This window comes from Argopecten irradians, chromosome 2, assembly GCF_041381155.1.
Source record: "Argopecten irradians isolate NY chromosome 2, Ai_NY, whole genome shotgun sequence".
NCBI classification, from domain to species: domain Eukaryota; kingdom Metazoa; phylum Mollusca; class Bivalvia; order Pectinida; family Pectinidae; genus Argopecten; species Argopecten irradians.
Window position 1 is genome coordinate 21,683,190 of NC_091135.1, and position 24,099 is coordinate 21,707,288.

The following is a 24,099-nucleotide window of genomic DNA, read 5'->3' on the forward strand; positions in this document are numbered from 1 at the left end:
GATGTATTTATTGAAACTCCCTGAAGATCACAAACTTTGTTTGCTGATTCATTTATGCGAGGACATGAACTTCAAAGTAATTACTTACACGGCCCAACGGCTGTATCGACCTTTACTACTCAGATCCTGGGTATTTTATCTGTAGGTTTTCCCACAGTGTTGTACCTATAGTATTGTTATGGGATAGTGTTGGGGGACTCTCAAGACCCTAATTGGTGTTATTAGGGAGTGACCTCAAGGTCGTGACCTCCACTAGCATGAAGGTGTTTTAGGTCAAACGTGTGGCTCTTATCATAATTATACCATGTGTTCCTGTATCTTATGATGGTATATCTTAGACTATATAGACAAGCTCAGAATTAAGGAATTAAAGAACGGGGGAAAACATAGCAGCACCTGCCCAGATACATGTAGGAAGCTAAAGCTATCCATCTGTCGATGAACAGAGCATCAATGATGAGTGTGTCCTGTATTTCTTTAGATCAATATATGAACATAAAGCTGCCAAAGCTTTGAACAGGATCTAATCACAGAGTGTTAGGTACATAAAACTATCATCTACAGCATTAAAGTTTAAAAGGCCTGAAGAATCTAAATGTCGGCTAGTTTTACCAACAAAGATGACATTTATATGGGGGAAAATAATATCACTACAGATAGGTAGATAATATACAAATACCAAATGGTGCGTGTCAGTTGTTTTCCTATATTTACCAGTTTTACCTGGGAGTACTACTGAACACAAATGTACTGAATGTCCATTTAACTCTCAGCTTTTATCATGCAATGCCTAGAAAGTCTCTAGTCTAATATAAGCTAAAAATAGTACAGTTATGTCAACAGCAAAAACAAATTGTATTTGTAAATACCTATACAGTATCAATTTTGCTGTGTTAACTGTCCATTTATCATGATAAAGACACAATAAAAAAAACTTAATGATTGGTTAGCCAGCTGTCAATCAAACTACCCTGGATACTGCACATTATCTTTCAATTTGCATTGTCATGCTTTGACTTTTTTGCTAGATTGAATGAGTACACATATATATGCATGCAAGGGTGTCTTTCTGACAATGTATGAAATATTATATTTTCTCTGTATCTTTTATTTCATGGATTGCAATTTAGAAAAAAAATGAAATTTTGATAATGGTATAGTTCCATCACTGGAATATGAAATTCATGGATTATGAGTGCAGTTATTAAAAATATTGATCAGTCATAGATACATTTGTAGATACTGATAAATAATTCTGCACTATATAGTGGTTTATCATGTATATTCTGTATCTCCCACAGTTAATCGCTGACTATGAAGAGCAGGGAGGAAATGTTTACCAGCCACACAATGGTGATGGAGCCAGTGCTAGTTCAGCTGGAACAGCTAGTCCGGACATGTTCAACCCTCCGGACCAGAGTCCATCCTTCTCCCGGAAAGAACTGCAGGGAGATCAGCATGACATTGTGGTCACAACCAAGGATTTATCTACAGGTACAAGCTTTTCATACTGACACATATCAATGTCATCTATCTAGCCATATTAGATACAAGGTGGAAATATAACTCATCAAGTTATTAACGTTGTCAAGGAGATAAAAAGCTCATCTGTATTTTATCAATTTGATACAAAGGTCATCAGTATGGTGTCTATGTTGTCAAAGAGATAACAAAGACATTGACATGTATAGTCAAGGTGATGATGCGGTCATCGAAAGGTTGTCTATGTTCTCAAGGCAATATCAAAAGACAGCTGAAGGTTGTCTGTCTTGTCAAAGTGAAAAAAAGTTGATCATTCTAAATTTTGTCTGTAGTGACTTTTTTCTCCTCTCGACATATTACCACTGGGTTGCGATATACTGATCTGATCAGTGGCTTTTTAGGTCATCTGACCCGGACTATAGCCATCATGCTTCGTCCGTCGTCGTCCGTCGTCGTCCGCCGTCCGTAAACTTTTCACATTTCAATCTTCTTCTCAAGTTTGACCAGTGGGATTGAGCTGAAACTTACCTGAAATGATCCTGAGATGGTCCCGACAAAGTGTTCTTATTTTTCGGGTCGTTCCGAAATCCAAGATGGCGGCCACAGCCGCCATCTTGAAAACACATTTTGAACTTCTTCTCAAGTTCTACCGGTGCGATTTGGCTGAAACTTGCATGAAATGATCCTGACATGGTCCCAACAAAGTGTTCTTATTTTTCGGGTTGATCCGAAATCCAAGATGGCCGCCACAGCCGCCATCTTGAAAACGCATTTTGAACTTCTTCTCAAGTTCTACCGGTGCAATTTGGCTGAAACTTGCATGAAATGATCCTGACATGGTCCCGACAAAGTGTTCTTATTTTTCGGGTCGATCTGAAATCCAAGATGGCCGCCACAGCCGCCATCTTGAAAACACATTTTGAACTTCTTCTCAAGTTTTACGGTCATGCAATTTGGCTGAAACTTGCATTAAATGATCCTGACATGGTCCCGACAAAGTGTTCTTATTTTTCGGGTCGATCTGAAATCCAAGATGGCCGCCACAGCCGCCATCTTGAAAACACATTTTGAACTTCTTCTCAAGTTCTACCGGTGCGATTTGGCTGAAACTTGCATGAAATGATTCTGACATGGTCCCGACAAAGTATTGTTATTTTTGGGGTCGATCCGAAATCCAGGATGGCTGCCACAGCCGCCATCTTGAAAACACATTTTGAACTTCTTCTCAAGTTCTACAGATGCAATTTGACTGAAACTTGCATGAAATGTTCCTGACATGGTCTAAGTGTTCTTACATCTCTGGTTGATCCCAAATCGAAGATGGCTACCATTACACGATATCTAATTAATTTCCTATATGATTATTGCCAAGGTAATCAGATGACCGTTAAGGCCCTTGGGCCTCTTGTCTTCGGGTACTCCTGCTTTCCTCAACCAACAAACCTAGCACGTCCTGACATGACCCTGGCTGTTAATAGGACGTTAAGCTATTAAATCACAATCATCCTGACGTCCCAAATAATTCTGTATCTATATACCTAGAGTTTTGTTATAGTTATTTTTCCCAGAATCAGTTTTTAAGGTCAAACTAATCATTTTGTAATTTCATGTACAACTTATGTCTTCATTAGAGATGTTTAGATCTTGAATAATCCTTTTGTTATTGTCGTTAAATGTGTTATTACCTCCTCGTACAGGGTCTGGGCTGACGGTCAGACATGGCAGTGAGCCTATGTTGAATGTTACAGAGGATGACCAGTCAGCAGAATCACCATTAAAGGTCAAGCCAATCAAGGTTTGTATCCTTTTAAGATATTAAAATAAGTGTCATTTACTACATCTAAACAGTTACAAAGGTCCAGACATTCTGGACTCCATAATAAAAGTTGTATATTATTTAGCCTGTAACACAATATGATAGATTACCTCCCCTTAATTGGGGAACGTGTGTAAAGCGAAAATATTAAAGGTTTTTTTTTTTTGCTGCTTCATTCTAACCTATTCATCACTATGGAATTACATGTATATATAATTATGTAAGGTATTTAAAGGAATTTTATGATCCTCATCACAAAGCTGTTAAAATTTTTATTAACAGTATGAAGTTATGTGTGTAATTTGTAGTTGTCTGGCATTGGACCAAGAGAAAAGGTATTTGGGTGTAATTAGGTCTGTTCTGTCACTTCCTTATATATTTGTCCATTAGAGCGTCACCAAGGTACCTCAGGATATATTATTGTTCAGATAAATCTTTTGACACTTATAGGGCTCATTTAAAGTCATTTTGGTTGGTTAAATGTACTGAAAAGTGAGAAATAAGTACGTAATACTACAGCATTGGGATATCTAAAGCATTAAAGACATTAAACTTGTCAGTATGCAATTGTACAGGTGACTTCAATGTTTCAGAAATTCTTAAAATTCAAAATATAAAGAAATATCTGAGTAAAAGCTTATTTGAGGTAGATTTGTACTGTCCCAGAATAATCACAATGATTTTTTCAAATTAAGGAAACAAAACATGAAAAAAAATAATGATAGTGTAAATGGTTAGTAATCAATATCTGTAGATAGATAAATGGCTTGCATGTAGATAAATACAATGTTTATTATCATGGTATAAAAGGGTATAAACAAGTGTGTTACATATCTTAAGTTTGAAATATTTATACATTAATACAATTTAATGGAAATAGTTTTTAAAGAGCCCTGGTAGTTTACTTAGGAGCATTTAGATTTCAAATGCTGATTTCACTATTCATAACATTTAAATGAATTAACAAAAAAAGTGATTGGTATATATATATATACCAATCACCTGGAATGTTGTATATAGAAAGAGCTAGAGAATAACATTGATAATTATCTGGTAATAGTATATGATAAGTAGCCTAACCCATTCTTTACTGGCACACTTCATTACCTAGACTGTTGATACAGGTATCATGGTATACCTGTTATGTGTAGGTAAGAACCCGGAACAGTATTCATTAGACATAAACGTCTAGTCAGTTTCATTTGAATAAAAAAGAATATGAGTTAGAAACATACATGTTCATGGATTTTTTTCGAAATACTTAAAATTAAAATCAAGATTTTTAAATTTTACTGTCATAAGCAAATTTAGTTTATTTAGTATTTAAACGGACTTTGAAATTGATATTAGAATTATTGATATCTTTTCCAATAAAAGCTAACCATGCTTAATAGACATAATCTGGTCTGGTACTTTATCACTTTACTCATTCACTTGAGTAACCAGATTCCATCACACGACCTTTGACCTTGGCAGTGGGACAAACTTACAGTGTATTTCACTTTCCACACCAGTCCCTTACTTTTATGTGTATATTATTATTTCTTACCCACAAAACACATAATAATCAGCACACAGGCCTGGTCCTGTTGATTCTGACACTGCTCCACTGATTGGGTTCTCTACCATATGTTGTGATAGTACTTAATTTCTCCCAGGATCCTATTAAGCCTTCAGACCAGCTCATGGTTCATACTTAAGGCTTTGTGATGTGTTTATTTTCAAAACAAAAACCTCTTCAGCATTAGGATGTAAAGATGTTTTTGTGAAAAGGACCATAGGTATTTATATACATGAGTGTACATGTATATACATACCAATGTACACAGGTGTCAAAAATGAGGAGAAAGCTCATTAACAGAACCAGTTGGATGGATTTTCAGGTGAAAGATGAAGTCAAGCCGGTTGGAATTATGCACGTCAAACAGGCATCTCTTGATGAAGGAAAATCAAAGAATCCTTTTAGTCGATTTGCCAGGGATTCTTGGAGACAGTCCGTTGGATCTCGTCCAGATATGTATAAATGGTTGGAGGCACAGGAACGACAGCAGGACAAGTACCAACAGCCAGTATGTATTCAATTTCCACTGTATAAATCTTCTTATATATAGATTATTTGTTCTGAGACATTTTATTTTGTTGTCTGAGATTAATGGTACAATGTAAATGGAGATCTTTGAGATTTGGTGGATGGTTAATTAGGCTAGATATCTGGCATTGCAGCACTCATCCATTTACCTCTTTATCATGATTTTCAATTGACCAATGTGAGGTAGTTGCTAGGTACTGAGTATGGTTCTTCTCAGGGAACCTGTTATGTCAATAAATTCAAAAAGTGTGTAGAAACAAAACTACTGTGCATGTAGACTGAAGTGTATTTATAAAGAGCCAATCTACGGTGGAAATTTTCTATGGAAGTGAAGTAGGTTTTATCATGATTCTTAAACAAATTTTGAGTAATGGAACTCAATATAATCTATTGTAGGCCAAACATTATGCTGTGTGCTAAGCCGATGTACTGTTAAAACATAACCTACACAGTCATCATATCAAGCATTCTGAATATTTTGGAATACTGGCTAAACAAACATTCAAGAGATATCATTTTGCAATGTTTCTTGTTGAAAAATGTCCAAAGTATCAGATAATATGTATAAAGAGAGGCTGTGCTTTTCGCTTTTATTAGGTCACCTGAGACGAAGTCTCAAGTGACCTATTCTAGTCGCCTTTTGTCTGTCGTCGTGCGTCGTAATTGCGTCGTCCGTCGTCCATCGTATGTCCGTAAACAATTTACATTTTTCAACTTCTTCTCCAAAAACTGCGAAGCAATTTCAATGAAATTTTGCACAAACCTTCTAAGGCATAAGGCCAATCAAAATTGTGAATTATATGGTCATCACCCCCCAGGGGGCTGTGGAAGGGGCCAAAAGGGGTTATTATATTGAGTCAAAATTTCAAAAATCTTCTTCTCTACTCACAGATGTGGTAGAATCAAATACTTTTCACAGATAGAAAGGTCTTAAGGTCCTTTACAAAATTGTGAATTATATGACCCTGGGGGTCTGTAGTTTCCCCCTGGGACCCCCCTGGGGGCGTGAGGAGGGGGTTAAGTTTACTATACTGGGAATTATATGAAAAACACACATTATTTGTCATTTATATAGGAAATGAGTCAAATGGTTGCAGCATCAGTGTGAGATAGCATTTTAATATCTATTAACAAATGGTCTAGGATCCGACCCCTGGGGGAAGAGGGGCTTGCGGGGCATAGGCTATAACTCAAAAGGGATATTCAAAATTCTGGAAATTATTTAACTTCAAAATGTTCTTGTTGAAAAATGTCCAAAGTATCAGATAATGTGTATAAAGAGAGACTGTGCTTTTCGCTTTTATTTGTCATAGATCTAATAATATAAGGATGACGAGGTCATTAAAATATCTTTAATATTTTGATTTACAGATGGAAAGGAGAGAACCAGTTGGTAGCGTAAGCGTAGAAACAAAGGAAGACAACTCAGTCCCTCAGCCTGTGATCAAACCAGCCCTCACACCAAACTTATCTGAGTAAGGCTTTGTCTTATTACTATTAACCACCAAATCATTTTAATCTTTAATATCATTATAACTAGGCTATTGCAAAGCTTATGTAGTAATAGAGAAAGAGATGAAAAAACTTAGAATATTTTGATATAGGAATTCTATATGAGCTTAATGTTGTAAGCAGAAGAAATGTAAAATATCATGTTCATACCATTATAAGCTCAAGTTCTCTAAGGTTCTAACTTACAAATGGATATGTTTACTATAGCTAGCATGTGCAGATTAATAGAATCTAACATGGGTCGTTTTGTGTCAAAATTGATGACGTCATCTACAATACACATGGCAATTACGCCGCATGTATTGACGACGTCACGTTATTGTCTAGCGCATGTGAGCTGTCTTACACGCCCCTGTGTAAGATAGAGATATCTTTTCCCTAGCAACCACGGGATATCCCTGTGAAGTATGGGAGAAAGAGATATCTTTTCCCTAGCAACCACGGGATATCCCTGTGAAGTATGTGAGATAGAGATATCTTTTCCCTAGCAACCACAGGATATCCCTGTGAAGTATGTGAGATAGAGATATCTTTTCCCAAATAACCACGGGATATCCCTGTGAAGTAGGTGAGATAGATATCTTTTCCCTAGCAACCACGGGATATCCCTGTGAAGTATGGGAGAAAGAAAGGTCTTGTACTTCTATATAATGCTATACATCACACATTTTCAACGTGTGTATTGGGGTAATGTCTTCACTTGAAAAAGAAATAACATTGCAAGGATGGTTTTAACTGAATGTATAAATGATCTGTTCCAGTCCTGTAGAGATTGTCCTCATCAATGATGGAGGGCCACTCGGTATCCATGTCGTCCCAGAGTACAACGAATCTAAAAAGTAAGTTTATATGTATGTTATATAGCCTTTATTGTGATCTTTAGGTATGTGTACAGCTAGTCTGAAATTAATGATATGCTATTACAGCAATTAATGTGGTCTCAAAGTTGAATAAGCCTTATTAGTAAGTACATTTTCCGGGAATGGAATTTATATAAGTTAGAAACATGTTTTCCATTTCACAGATATTCTATGTTTTGTATGTATACATATACTGTATACCAAATATATGTTTGTAGGGAGCTAGGACTATTGGTCCAGGGTATAGAACCAGGAGGAAAAATCTTTAAAGATGGCCGCCTTAGTGTTAACGACAGAATTGTTACCATCAACGGCACCAGTTTACATGGTGTCAGTTTTGCCAGGTTTGTATAATTCTACTTTATTATGTACTTGCTAGTTGTCAAGGAGAGAAGTTATGAAATTTCAGTCTGGCTTTTAATTGATAACATATCAAACAGATCAGTTACAGAAATAATCCTATGCTTGTCGAAGTCATTAGTCAAGTTTAGATGCTCTGACCAGCGCATGTTTTTGCAGGTCTAAACTTTTATAACGATAAAAAACAACATACAACAATCTCATGACTTATTTCTGCATGCTTTGTAAGCAGGTGTTTTAAAATGTCAAGGCAGTTTTGTTTTTCAAAAATAATAGTACTGCAACAGAAGACTATGGACTTCCACTGTGAAGCTAGAATTAGCACTAATTTAGATAATTTCCCTATGTGTTTTATTTGTGTATATAAGATTGAAACAAAAAATGTTCTAAATTCAAAGTACAACAATAGATAAGTCAGTTAAAATTAGATTTAGTAATTAATTGATAATTAAGTCGGTGTAAACAAGATAAATGAGTAGTATCTTGTTGTTTGGGTGTGTGTTACACGTTGATGGGTAAGGGAGTGATATAGACCTGCCAATGTAATCTCCCACGGAGATAAGCTTGTTACCTACAGACTAAACATGTGTCAGCACTTCAAACAAGGACAGGGAATGGTACAGTACAGAGATAGAACCCTGCCAAATGTGTCAGTTCTCTGAAGATCACTACAGCATTAATAGGTTACTCAACACAGAGTTTTACCAACTCATCCGAGTAAACAAACATTGGAGAGATCATGTTGTTGTGTGCCTCCAGCTGTGTAGGCTACAAGTGCTACAGTTGACATAATTTGTGTCTACTGATATATGTGTTACATGAAGGTACTTATTGTACATAGTAAGTCTTGCCTATTCATAAAAACACTAAGAGGATGTGCTTTGTAAAATGTCCATGTGGAGCTGGATGAAAAAAGTATTAATTTCCCTATTGTTATATAGAAAATCAATCCAGCCTGTAGTTTATTGACTGACAATTTTATTTTTCTGATCAATATATGAAGTAAGGATCTTATTAGCGTTTCTATTGGCAGAAATAATACTTGTAAAAGGTAGGTGTTTTAAGGTACAGTTTAGATCTAATATGCTTATGTATATGTGTAATGGCGAATTTTTCTATTAATTATGATATGTATTCCAGGGCACAAGAAATTTTTCGGAAGGCTATGACCACACCAGAAATCCAGCTGTTTGTGGTGAAGAAGAAACCACCTCTTCCAAAGAATCCTCCGCCACCAGTCGCCCCCAAACCTCGGAGCCACACACCAGTCAAACCCTCTCCTCTCACTCTACCTATCTCTAATAAACTGGACCTGGTGGATCAGTTGTCTCCCCTTGGCCCTGAGATCACCAGCACTCCAACACCTTCGAACCAGAGTACAAGTCCTGACTCACATGAGGGCAAGTCTCCTCTGTCACAGCGGACATTCAGGGAACCTATTCGCGCTGCCCATCACCATGCCAACCCACTGTCCCCAATACGAAAGGTTCCGCCTACTCCACCTGCTAGAAATCCAAAGACCTCGCTCTCAGCAAATCCTGAGCCTACAATCTCCACAATCAAGGCTCCCACAAATACCAAAAGAATTGGCAAGAAAATCGCCATTGAACTCACAAAAGGTAAAAACATTGAAATCATTTTCCCAATTTTGAAGTATAAAAGATAATGATGCTTTGAATTTGTGTCGGTAAATCATTTTAAGGAATTATGAATTTTTCGTTTATGAGTTAAGTACAAAGATAGTGTTTACAAAAAAAATTCTGAAAATTGATTATCTGAGTTAAGATTAAAAAACCTACAAAAATAATTTAATCTCAAAATTAGAAGAAGAAAAAATCTGAAATTGATAGTTTGGATGTTTCATTTTTACTTTGAAGGCCCCAAAGGGTTAGGATTTAGTGTGACAACTCGTGATAATCCGGCTGGAGGAGACTCCCCTATCTACATCAAAAATATACTACCAGAAGGAGCAGCTATATTAGATGGCCGACTCAAGGCTGGTGACAGGCTGTTAGAGGTAAGCTAGGAGCTACACAATCATTTACATACTCCTATCAGTGGATATAATGAGGTAACGTTAAGGGATTATTACATCCTCAGGGTTTGTACTGGGTGTTTCATAAATAGGGTCTTCCTCAGATAAAATGGGGTCCCCTAATGTAAATAGAATGGAGTTTTAAAAAGTGGGGGACTTTTGATTTTCTATGCTTAAAAAGGATTTTTGGACGGCATATTCGCAAACCCTTATATATATTAGATAATGTAACTTGCCACTTGTTAATTATAGAGACTTTTACATCTCTGATGCTGTAACTTTGTAATAATTACTTGGTGAATCTGTAGGTTGGCCTAGGCTTGGTTTCCATAACTAGGTAAGCATTAGGGTGATAATATCATCTTGCAAATTGATCTTGATTACTTTGGAATTAAATTAGTGGGTGCTGAGGCCCTGGCTGAAGAAAGTGGCATTTCATTTAAAAATATGCAATTATGAGTGTGACTGTTTTGTATACAGATAAAGTGATTTTAAGAGTTAACTATTTTGTGTATAGATAAAGTGATTTTAAGAGTTAACTGTTTTGTGTACAGATAAAGTGATTAAAGAGTTGACTGCTTTGTGTACAGATAAAGTGATTTTAAGAGTTAACTGTTTTGTGTACAGATAGAGTGATTTTAAGAGTTAACTGTTTTGTGTACAGATAAAGTGATTTTAAGAGAAATTACTGTTTTGTGTACAGGTAAAGTGATTTTAAGAGTTAACTGTTTTGTGTATTTTAAGAGTTAACTGTTTTGTGTATAGATAAAGTGATTTTAAGAGTAATTACTGTTTTGTGTACAGATAAAGTGATTTTAAGAGAAATTACTGTTTTGTGTACAGGTAAAGTGATTTTAAGAGTTAACTGTTTTGTGTACAGTTAAAGTGATTTTAAGAGTTAACTGTTTTGTGTACAGTTAAAGTGATTTTACGAGATATTACTGTTTTGTGTACAGGTAAAGTGAATTTAAGAGGTAACTGTTTTGTGTACAGATAAAGTGATTTTTAAGAGTAATTATGTTTGTGTACAGGTAAAACAGTTTTAAAAATTAACTGTTTTGTGTACAGATAAAGTGATTTTAAGAGTAATTACTGTTGTGTAGAGATAAAGTGATTTTAAGAGTAATTACTGTTTTGCGGACAGGTAAAGTGATTTTAAGAGTACTTGCTGTTTTGTGTACAGGTAAACGATGAGGATATGATAGGGAAGACACAATCAGAGGCTGTGACCAGGCTCAAAAACTGTGATATGGGTAGTGTTGTTAAAATTACAGTATCTCGACAGGAAGTGGATCAGGAGGAACGTTTCCGTGTCCCTCGCAAATTGGTACGTATATAGGGGTGAAAGGTTTGTTACGAGATCCAAAGTATTAAATGATATTATAGTCAATGTGGTGTGTAATATTGGCTAAATTGTCTCTTTACCTCTTTGTATTTATCAGAAGTGACTTTAAATACTGAGGATTGGATTGCAATAAAACATTGATGATAATTTCACGTTAATTATTATATGATAGACATTTTTTCTTGCACAAAAAAGACAAGAATATATTGCAACAATAAGCCAATCTGAAGATGTATGAATATGGAAGGTTATGAAAAGCCAGTCACTGAGTACCATATTTGGAGCATGAATATGATCATTTAGATTAAGGCATGCTCCACTCTACTTCAGTGGCTGCTGTAGCACGCAATGACTGCTTGAAAGATAAATGGTAGTCTACAAGGATTATTGCTTTTGTTAATGATTATTGACATCTGACATGAGTTCTGGAATATAGGTTACATTAATTTAAAAAAAAATTTTAAGACATATATCTTAGATAAAGTGCGATGTAGGATGTACATTTCAACTGATTTTCTCTAGATATATAGACAATTAGCTTTCTGTTATAAACTGTTTAATAAAGGATTCTGCTTATGAACCCGAAAAGATTATTCTAGTCTTTCAAGTAATATTTTTATAATCATAAATTCAGAAAACCTGAATTTCCATAACTGGTCTTTGATTCCTACATTAACAAGTCTTTCAATATATTTTACTCCTATATACTATATCATAGGCTTATATATATATTTATAGCTGACAAAATCTTTGCTGTTGTTCCTGATGTTTTAATTTGCTATTTCTGTTGTTTATATTCACATATCTCACATTTTATGAGTATCTGTTGAAGCCATGAAGATGACAAGTTGTCCCCAAATTTGAGTTGAGGTCAGAACTGACCTATCACTTATCTGTGTATGGAGCCCAGTTGATAACCACACCCACGGTGTTTTAGACACACCCACTTGTGTGTTGGTGACACGCCCCCTCCACGGTTTTGTGTTGGTGACATGCCCACAGTTTGAGAACTAACCCAGCTATCACTGCTTTGTGTGTGCCACTGTAGATGTTTATCGTACCAATGCTACCTGTATCAATTATATGCATGCTAACTTTGTGGGTGTAAACTCCAATATTGTCACATCTTAACTAGTCTTCATTTACCTGATTGTGTATAGGTGTTATATATAAAGTTTGATCTTCTTTGTGTCCCAGTCTGTTCTCTTTACATTTTCATTTCTTGGTTTTCCTTTTGCTCAGTATTGTGGTTTGTGTGGACTAGAATTAGTTGCATAGTGTCATATTTTCGTAGCTAATTCAAGTTCAGTTTTAGTTTTATGTTCATATCAAGTCTCTGGTACATGTTCATGCTCAATCATTGGTTTATGATCATGTTCAGGTCTAGATTGTTTTTGAACTTCATACAATTTTCATATTCATGCATGAGATTATGTTCATAGTTTAGTTTTTGTTTATGTTTATGCTTTTCATTTGTTCCTGCCTGCTTTCATATTAATTCTTGATGTCTCTTTATTTACTTGTCTTGGCTACAAATTAAATTCAGGTCGTTGAGTTTAAATAATTAGTTAGGATGACAAGGAGCTGCATTTCTACTACTAAATAAATAAGGAACTTTCTGTTTTGTATGTCATCATTTGGGATTCTGTTTTTCTTCTTTCCATATTCTCTAGATGTGTTTCTATATGGCTTTTTCATGCTTTACTTTACCTGGTAGTTAGGTCCCTTACCTCTACTACTTTTTTTGTTGTATTGCTTTGAATTATAATTTCGTCAACTTTTTCAAACCATAAATTCAAATAGGAAAACTTTTAACTTAATAATGTTATAATTTCACAAATATAATCTAACAGCAAAATCAGCGTAATTATTATTCCATTAGACAGCTGGATCACTTTTCACCATTTCATGCATTAAGTTGATTTCATGCAAGTGTCCAATTGCATTTTTTGTTAATGTTCATCTCTGTAATTTGATGATTAAGATCAGTTTTAGTATGACTTCAGCAGTTTGTGATTCATATAAGTGTTCTTAAAATATTGTACTTGTTATAGAAAGTTAGTGACAGCATTGTAGGACATTAGAATAGTGTTTTATTTCAACTTTGCTTCAAGCAAGTGAACAAAAATGAATGATAACATAGTACTTGTAACCATATATACATTAATCAGTTTGATGTGTTTAGTGTAGTTAATTCAGTGTGTGTTATAGTTTTCATTTGTCTCCATGTCATTGCAGCAATGTGTAGTAACTGATCAGTAAAACAGGTTTATAACAGTTATCTCCCCTTATAAAAAAAACCTGCTGCTATTAAGTTAAAAGCATGCATTTTGAATTTAAATCATTGTTTGCTAAAATTTTAACGTATGATCCTTGCTTTCTAATTATGACAAATGAAGTAAGTTTTCTATAACAGTAGAGTAATTACTCTGCAGACCTACAGGATTTATAAAAAAGTTTGGCTTAATTTAAACTTAAAAAAATATAAAGTTTGTGTTAAATAGACTAAGAACAATGTGTAGTGTTGATTGTACAGAAGATGGCAGGGATAAACTTAGCGTATCAATTAGATAAATCACATTGGTCAAACAGGCCAAAATGACAAAATAATAAAAATAACAAGAGGTCCAGATTCAAATATTGAGTCTGTAATATTAGGGAGCGGTAGCAATCCTGATTTTTGAAATTTATGAATATTAATTATGATTTTCTAGAAGCATTTACACAGCATTGTTTTAATATTTAAAAGTAATTTTCTCCCTGCCAACTTGCCACTTCTAAATTTGTAGGCACGGTTTGTGTGTGCATGTACTTATATATTTATATGTATAGAATAGTTCTAGATCTCTTTTTTTGTGTTATAGTGATAATTTGAACACTTCAATTGTTATGAAAACAATAATCACATAAAGTGACTGTCTAGATCAAATACTGAAAAATTATTTTAAATTGCTTTAACATTTGCAAATAAGTTCTGATGTAAAATGTAATAGAAAGTGTAGTCACAACTTTAAATAAATGTTAATTTTCGTTTAATTACTATATATCACTAATGTAATTTCATTGTATTTACTAAACCATGTCTTTTGAAGTGTTCAGACTTATTGTTGTAGCTAGCACAATAACAGTCAAATTCTGATGAAACAGTCATGACCTCTGACCTCTCCCTGGACTCCTCTTGTCATCTTCTTGTGCGTTTTCAGGATAATGAGAAAGAAAACCAAAAACCAAATGTCTTACAGCCCACAGAAAAGTCCGGTGACGACGGAACACTTGTTGGGATGAGGAACAAAGAGATCATAACCCTTGATATTCCTCTTAAAGAGTCTGGGTCGGCTGGATTAGGGGTCAGTGTAAAGGGCAAGACCCAAACCACTGAACATGGACAGAGAGATCTGGGCATCTTCATCAAAGCTGTGATATTTGGAGGGGCAGCATCAAAGGTAATATATGGGGATACAGTTGAACATTTCATTATAAGCAATTGCTGATAAACTCTTAAACCGAGAAAGGTCATCTGATATATGCTTCTCAGAATTTTAACTTGCAAATTAACCTAGAAATTAATCTAATTTGGATGGAAAGGAATGTTTAAGTATGAAATAGAGCGTAAGATAAAACCTATACTCAAAATCATTGGGTAAGAATGTGATAAGAGTTCAATGATTCTATTGACAGGATGGAAGGTTAGTGATTAACGACCAGCTGTTGGAAGTGAACGGTGATGTGTTACGAGGCCTTTCCAATACGGAAGCAATGGATACACTACGGAATGCCATGCAGAAGGAGGGCCCGCTAGTGGGATATATACATTTAGTGATAGCTCGGAGAATCGGGGCTCCGTCCCCCTCTCCCTACCAGGAGTACACAACGGACTACATGTTGTTTGATGAACAACGTACTAGTGGTGACGATAGTCAGGAAAATAGGGTAGAAATAGAAAGTGAACGGACGTCAGGTGCTAAGGGAGGTAACTCTAAAGAGAGTAACAATAATATCAAAGATTATATTGATGGTGCTAAAGCGCGTAACTCAGCATTAGAGCGGCTGATGAGTGGGGGTAATGGCCTACGGAATGACTCCTATACACGTGCTACAACAGATCAGGATATGGAGGCTGTGGGGCTTCGTAACGAATCCTACACACGTGCCACCAATGATAGTGCTAACATGTTTTTACCAGGAATGTCTCCTGCTGCGAATCATCAACGAAGTGCGCCCACTCTCCGGCCTCGTGGGGTCGAGGCGGTGATGATTGAGGACGACCCTAGCCATAAAAAACAGGTAAGGCTGGAGATCATCCATATCTATTGAAACTTTATCAACAATGAATGGGCAATAGAAACTTCTGTAAGTTGTATGAGTTTTCAGTGTAAGTGTGATGAAATTCTTAACGTCAACTTTGACCTGAACCTTCAAACATCTCCTTATTAGGGTCTATAAGGTAAAGAAATTTGAAGTGTCGCAAGACAAAGGACATCTTTCAAATATTAAAATTCCTTTGTTGTAATTTATACAGGAAAATATATTGTAGCAGTCACAACTTTTGAATAAGACCATTTTATGTGAGTCCTGAATAGCCAGTTTCAGCACAATTTGCCTTGTGTATATACTCCACTATTAATACAGGTAACTTAGTTAAAAATGGCTTTATATCTGGAACAGTTATGGTTTGTATCTTGTGGTTGTAAGATTGTACTTCTTGAAACACTTATCTAGAATTATGACATGAAGATGCGTCCACATTCGACACTGGGAATCCTGAGGGGTTCCCCTCCTGACTCCAACAGTAGCAGCTCCGAGGACCTGAGGGAACACCCGCCAAGCTGGCTGAGAGGCCCCGACTGGAACAGACATCCCAGTACACCTAGTGATAGACATCCTAGTAACACTAGTGAAGAGCCCATGTGAGTAGTTACACGTCAAACTGTAGTAAAGGTCATGTTATACACTTGAGTGACCATTTTGATACAATGGTTAATCTTCTTTTCGTTTATGAAAGATATATTTATAAGCTAGATTTAATTTTACAGGTTTTAAAGTGTAACACATCATTTCACTTTAAACAATTACATAATAAAAATAACCAAAGCTTGTGATAGCTTTATTTTATAGTTATGACAAGGTGGCATAGAAAAGGGTATGTCATTCAATGAAATATGAAAATACCTGATTTATAATCTATAACTTCACTTAAATTGTCCTTAACTTTGATGTCAGGAGTCCCTTAGTAACAGAGCCATTTGCTCGTGATGCTGTTGGACGACAGAGCATGTCAGAAAAAAGGCGGGGCCATCAGGACCCTCGGGGTAGCGAATATTACCAGCGAGCCAAAACAATACGAGACAGTCAGAAAGGTAATTCATTAACAAAGCTATTAATCCCTATTTTGATAAATATATAATGGTGAGTTTACTTTCCTGTTTATTTTATCTTTAGTTGTTTGTAGATTGGTTTACAATAATCTCATTAATCAAATAAGTAATCTGCAATCAATTTAAGAATTGACTGATTTTGCTTTTTTATTTGTTAATAATATCCATGCTAATTTTTTTATTAAAACTCATTTTAAATGTTTATGTAGTACAGTACTGTATAATTTGTACCTTGTATCATTGCTTTATCTCAAACCATATGATCACACCATGGCAACCATTCTTGTCACATTACCATAGCAACAATGCTTGCTATATTATCAAGCAGCCATGCATTCATCACACATTACAATAGCAATCTAGCAGTACTTCCATCACTTCCATTGTATCACATTGATTATGTACCAAACTATTATTACCACAGCATCCATGCTTATCATGTTACCATAGCAACATTAGAATGCTGATTTTCACCTGGTGAAAGTTTCCTTCTCTTGGTACATTCCATGAAAGTTTTGCTGTGTTCGTTTTCAGATGAAAAGACAAAAAAACGGCGTTCCGCCTCCTTTCATGTGGCAGGTAGCAACCTGAGTTCTGTTGTTGATTGTATAGTAGTTTATGCACTTTGTAGTATACCCGGGAGCATGGCCTCAACTGATTCTCGATCCTTCTATCAAACTTCTACCAAACGTTGGCAATGTGTCCAGACAAAAATTACATCATGTCCTTAGATCAGAAGGCAATTTAAGTGTATGTTTTGAAAATTTAGTTTAAATAAGTTTTAATTTTTCAAAATTATTTCTATCAGTGTTTGAATAAATATTAAACAGAATTCAGAATAATAATTAATTTTAATATTTTGTAGATTTTTAGTCACAGTAAAAAAGTCTTGAAAAAAGAGTCATAATTGTGCAACAAAATGATTGTCTGGATCCATTAATTACAACTACTGGTAACCTATAAATTATCTACAAGTATTACTTCACAGTCAACTAAAGAATTTATTTCAATTTGATTGAAACACATTATCATATTGCTGAATTAAAAGTAATTTGCAAAAGTTTGCATTCATGTACTGATGAATAATAATTGTAGGCCTTCATACTTGTAATGGTAGTGATTTGAAGTGAATTTTTTACAGTTCCATATTTCTTATTGTGGAGAATATTTTACATTTAATTCAGCAAAATTAAAACCATTAAATGATAATTATATTTTCATAACAATGTTAATTGCTTATTTTTAATCCCATAACTATTCTTAGTAAATGAATGCAAACATTTATTGTATATGAAAGCATCATATAGTTTTAAGAAAACATACAGAGATGGCAATTGCAAGCATTAGGTAACACAAATTTAGGGACCAGTATTACAATATAAACACCATTATCTATAATATTTACACTAACTACAATTTCATATTTTCATCAGTTATGTCCATCACTCCGGGCCTCATTTAATTCAATCTAAGTGGCTTTTTATTTCTCCATTTACTTTAAACATGAAATCCTATATCTTGGCAATACATGGATGCCAGTGGAGGTGGTTTGACCATGTCTATAACTACCATGATATATTATATACCATTTCAGTACTTCCTTCTATAAACTCTGTAACATTAACTGTTCTGTAAAATATATTTATTGGATCAAAAAAAAGAAGAAAAAAAAGACAATCCCCCAAAAAACACTTATATTTTACACTATATGTGTGAAATATTACACGGGTATTAAGTTTTTGCTTATGATTTAATATTTAAATAATACATATACAGCTTTTTCTAAACATAAAGGCTTATAAAACAAGAGCACTTAACTATTAATAATCACATGATACAACTAATCTTATCATTATCATGCTTACCATTTTGTAACCTTGAGAAACTTGTACTCGGATATATAAACAATCTTGTAATAGAGTAATGTACATACAAAACCTCTATACATGTATATCAACCAAATATCTGGAGAGCAATTAAATGAGATTGAAGTTAGTGCACATAAAAACAAAAACTAAATTCAATTGTAGTTGTTAACAGACTCATGTTCATATGAAATGAACGAATACAAAATATACCAACAAATAATATTAAATGCATTAAATTTGTTGTTTGATTCTTCTTATTTTGTTAAATTATTTTGATTTGAATTTGATGTTTTATCAGTAGAATGCTTATTAGTTATGACAACATTTTATAACCATCATGCTATGTTACCCTTAAGAATTGATTGATTCAAGAAAATACTTTCCAACAATTACATTATCAAGCATAACACTTCTAAGACATTCATACTGTTGCTTATTTATAGATAATTGATCAATATTTAGGATCAGTATTAATTCATTTTTTCTCAAAGTATTTCACAAATAATAATACACATTTAAATGCTGGTTAAAATATTATATATAATTGTGCCATATATATACAGGATCTGTCTAATTGTTCCTAATTAATTGTAACATGTGGCCATTGTTAATCCAGTATGTATTGAGGGTATACTTATCCATTTCATGTAATTTGACATTTTAGTTATATACAGTGTACTGCCATGGGAAATGCATCTTGTTGAATTTATTTCAAAGTTGGATCTGGTCAATATTGGTTAATAATGCATTTTGTTTCTGTGCATGAGATTAAAGCTTCTTGCATTTCAGTTGATTCTCTTGGAATGAACTTTTCTGGAAAACTGATAAAGGCTTTAGTACATTGTACTGACTAATAAACAACACCACAGCAGTCGCACAGATATCTCTGTTTTGTAATATAAAAAGAAATGTGGACTATTAACTGTTTTGTCATGGTTGAACATTGGTTATCAAATAATTAGACTGATAACCTGAGATTTATAGTTTATATCACAGATTATCTCCCCTTATTTGGTTAGCCATATCAATTTTGGATAACAAAATTACAAGGAACAATTTGAATGATGATTTAAATATTCTAGATTCTAATGACCATTCATTTAAAACATATCTAAGAGTATTTGGCAATTAATATTTGCAATTTAGTTGTACTTGAAATGAAATGGTTTTTGTCTAGAAAGTCTGTAAAATGTTTGCTTAATAATAACAATAGCTTTTAAAAGGGAGAAAAAAATTATCTAAATAACATAGAATTGATCTATGTACGAAAAATACATGTCAGTCATCAGCTAATAGAAGGTTGAAATATACTTTAAAGAATCCTGATTTCAGGAATTTCTTTTCATAAAATTAGATAATTCCCTCCCCAAATCAGAATGGTTGTGACTGTGGAATTGTTTACTAGAATCAATGCATGGTACTAGTCATTTCTAATGGCATCCTGATGACAATCCTTTATAATCAACCTTTCTAACTGTATGTATATATTCCTCACTTGCACTTTGTCCTTCCCTATGCATCTAGGTCAAGGTCACCAGCGACGACCTGGTATGATACGAGTTGGCTCAGCTGAGTCGCTCATCAGTCGCTCCAAACCTAACATACCCCCGCTACAGCTGCATGGAAACACACAGCGTATGTATCGGTAGACTTTTATAGACCTTATCTGCATAACTTGATGTAAACTGTGTTGATTAACTAATATTTATATTATTTTGGTGAGGTACGGCATTGTCTGCCCACACAACATATTGTATATCTGTTACAGACACAGTAGTGAGACTTACAAAAAGACCTAATATATATGTTGAAAATCTAATATTCTCATTAGTTTGGTGTTGCCTAGAGTTATTTGCCCTTGTGAGCAGATGTTGATTGCGTTCCATTGAGCAACACCATCAAAGTGTTAAAAACAGTGTTTTTCATTTGGAATTTGTGTCAGTAATGATATATTAATTAACAAGAGCAGCTTTTCTATATAATGAAGATTCTTTATTTTTACCCATAGCCTTATGAGTGTATACAATGTGATAATTCAAGGGTCAAATATTGTTAGAGATTATCACTTTTCTGATTTCTCTATATAATTCGTGGCAACGCATCAAGTTCATTGTTACAACATAAATATCTGAAATTGTTACATACAAACATTATTCATCAAATACCTGGATATTTCATAACTGGGTTCTTACATGTGATACATATTTCAAAATATATATACTTATATCTTATTAGTTTTGTAAGAAAAGATATGAAGTGAAGGAGAAAGAAAATGGTTATCGATAGAATTTATTCCACAAATTTTATTTAAAGTGCAGTGTAAGACTATGGTAGATATAGCAGTACTAGACAGTGAAGTGGAGAAGATATAAGCTGGTTCTTGTGTCATTGAAATATTCAAATGTACTGCTCTAAAGATTGGAATATGCAATTTAGTATGAAATAGTTTCATACCTTTAATTATGTACCTTTTGGTTTTGGTCATTATTGTAAGCAAACTAAAAGAAAATATCTGATCTCTTTAGCATATCAAAAATAGTTTTAAAGATTATAGCTTCACTTATAACAAGAGATTGTATTGCTATCTCCTTTCTTTTGTCCTGTAGCAGGCCAGAAAGTGACATCAAGCTCTAACTTAAAGCGATGCAGTTCCTTGGAGAATCTAACTATGACGGGACCTGGTGACCATGACGATAGCGGGGAGATCGCAGACAGTGATGGAGAGGAGCCTAGTCAGGAGGATGAGGACCCTGTAGTCCCTCGATCTATGATGTCACGAGGGCGAGGGACTAACGACAGCTTTAGGGCGGCTGTAGATAGGTCCTATGATCCTGTGGAACATTCCACTATGGAAACACGTAAGTGTTTAGTCTCCCTCCAGGAAACATGTAGGAGATGTTAAGTAAGGTGACAGAATGATAAGGGACATAAAAATTTAAAAAAAATTCTTGTGTTCATTAGATGTTCATTTGAAGAAGTTTTTCTTTAATAAACTCTGATAAGTTTGAGTAATGAACAGAGTTAGTCGTAAGTGTTTAGAGCTGATCTAGATGTTAGGACATGGCTGATTGTATTTAAAACACACCAGTTCCTTTGTTCCTGAGATTTTTATCATTAGATATGTGTCCAGCTTTAGAAGAGCAATCATTTTATTTGCATATTCAGTAATTCAAAACATGTTACAGGATATGTTTTATCTTCTTACTTTACGTATTCAGGTTGTTGATCTTGTCCTTCCATTAAGTAATTATCATGACTCTCAGAAATTCTGTTTTTGGAATTTAACTTAATATATTGATTCCATACAAGGGTTAGAGTTGTAAACACTGTAGATGTGGTATTAGTGTGTCCTGAGACTTTAGATGTTAGAGGAAGGTGTTGGCTGTAACTGTCCTGTTTAGATGTAGGTTACCAATAACTCCAAATGACATATACATGTACTCAGTGCTCAAATATACACATACAATCTACAATAAAATAAGATGTTATTGCAAACAATAAAAATTATCTACAACCAGTTTGATTAATTGAATAAAGAATACCTAAGCTGCGTTAATGGTTTGCCAACATTTATAGTTCTTCGGTAGACACATAGGAAAATGCTATATTATACTGCCCAGTGACACTATTCAGAAAGATAAATACATTTTTAGATATGCTATGGATGAATGAATCTTATGTCAGATGGGTTCTTTCTGTCAAAATCAACGTTAAGTTTTTTGATGATTTCAAACAAATACAATCTGTGTATCAGACATGTGTGTGACCCTATCCAAAGCTTGTATGTGTGAAATCCCTGTATCATTACCTAGTTTTCCCCTAGGTTAAAAGTGTGTGTGCCAACCATTTCGTTCAGTTTCAATTATTGACTCTAATGTAATTGAAGCACTCCAAATTGTTGAATGTCGAATAAATATTTTTGACAACGACTGAACTGCATGGGTACATAGGGTTTCCTAGGTAACAGGATTTAAAATTATATACTGGTTACAGAACATCCGGAGAAGCAGGCTGCATGTTAATTTGGTATCTGGGCATCATGTCTGAAACCAGTTAAACCATTTTTTACATAATTATGTTTTATTTTCTTTTTATTTTATTATTTTCTCAATTTGTTATAAAAAAGTGAGTCTTTGTATGTTAAAGCCCTATGTGTGACGTTCAACATCTCGACTTATTATTATATATACCATAACATCAAATTATAGCCAATCTAAATGTTATAACCTTAATGGATTGTGGGTATACATAATATATTGGGGCTAACATAGTCACTGCTTATTTCTGGTTTGGTGAATTACCTCCCCTGGCAATATTGTTCGGTAAGCAAATGAAATGATAATTACGGTGTAGATTGTCATTGTAAGAATTCATTTTAATCATTTAATCGTTTAATAATGAGAATTCTTCTATATTTAACTCTGTTTTAGATCTGTTATAAGAAAATATCTTAATAAATACTTCCAACACTTGATTTTATATGTTGCTATACATCTGATATGATAAGTTTGTCAAAAGTAATAGGTACCTTTCAGATATATTAAAGTGCTAGTAAATAGTAATTAATTTTCCCCTATTTGTAGATTCTGAATATCAGCTGATTATTGGAGTTTTCTTCCAGAAATAAGCAGTGTCGGATATATATATAAATGTATTTTTAAACCCTATGTTTTAACCATTAAGTCATATTGACAAAGTATTGATAATTGTGTTGAGGAATCAGAAAACTTCCAACCTGTACCGAGTTATACTCTGTTATACCAGTGCAAGGTTCAGATCATTGCCTCACAAAGGGAGATCACTTTTCATTTGATTGGAATTAATTTGCAGATGTAAGTAATTTACTTAAATCTAATTAGGATACTATGATTATTGTACCTATTGTAATGGGTAAATAATAGTTTGAACACTTTGAAGATAATCCATACATTATGACAAGCCAAAACTGATTCTGTTATCATTATGTTTGACCACACAGGGGAAGGTATGTATAGCAATAACAGTGGCCATCCCCATGACGACGGACACACACTGCTGTCTGCCAAAGGCAGTATGGGGTTCACATACTCGGGCAATGGTACTCTCATTTATAACCTACAGTACTGCACGGCGTCTGTCTATCTGGCGGTGTGTTGTAACGTTCCTCATTGTGTCCATCTGTATGTCTACTTGGACAGACTGCTTTGGACCAGTGGTTTTATGTAAATGACAACAGCATCTTGTGTGTCCAGTCGGAGCTAATGTGAAAGTTTATGTCATTTGTGGATCTGATTGTTAGCCTACTTATCATACCATGAAAAAGAATACCAATCATTAATGCAAAGCGTGTAAAAAGTGAATTCGGCTCTTTTAAAAAA

General features: G+C 34.3%; 1 protein-coding gene across 12 annotated transcripts in view; it reads left to right on the plus strand.

Moving 5' to 3' along the window:
* Positions 1–24,099, plus strand: part of LOC138314815 (partitioning defective 3 homolog) — a 51,619-nt gene that overhangs the window by 14,451 nt on the left and 13,069 nt on the right. For 4 of the 12 annotated variants that reach the window (XM_069255375.1, XM_069255363.1, XM_069255365.1 and 1 more), the window contains exons 3-19: positions 1,302–1,494; positions 3,180–3,277; positions 5,182–5,367; positions 6,759–6,862; positions 7,661–7,738; positions 7,978–8,103; positions 9,260–9,738; positions 9,997–10,136; positions 11,338–11,481; positions 14,703–14,942; positions 15,178–15,783; positions 16,219–16,406; positions 16,720–16,856; positions 17,409–17,453; positions 20,267–20,377; positions 21,349–21,600; positions 23,721–23,819. In XM_069255375.1, the coding sequence (XP_069111476.1) occupies positions 1,302–1,494; positions 3,180–3,277; positions 5,182–5,367; positions 6,759–6,862; positions 7,661–7,738; positions 7,978–8,103; positions 9,260–9,738; positions 9,997–10,136; positions 11,338–11,481; positions 14,703–14,942; positions 15,178–15,783; positions 16,219–16,406; positions 16,720–16,856; positions 17,409–17,453; positions 20,267–20,377; positions 21,349–21,600; positions 23,721–23,819 (3,226 nt within the window). The remainder of the gene's footprint in view (positions 1–1,301; positions 1,495–3,179; positions 3,278–5,181; positions 5,368–6,758; positions 6,863–7,660; positions 7,739–7,977; positions 8,104–9,259; positions 9,739–9,996; positions 10,137–11,337; positions 11,482–14,702; positions 14,943–15,177; positions 15,784–16,218; positions 16,407–16,719; positions 16,857–17,408; positions 17,454–20,266; positions 20,378–21,348; positions 21,601–23,720; positions 23,820–24,099) is intronic. The other 8 variants (XM_069255364.1, XM_069255366.1, XM_069255372.1 and 5 more) reach the window with 8 other exon arrangements.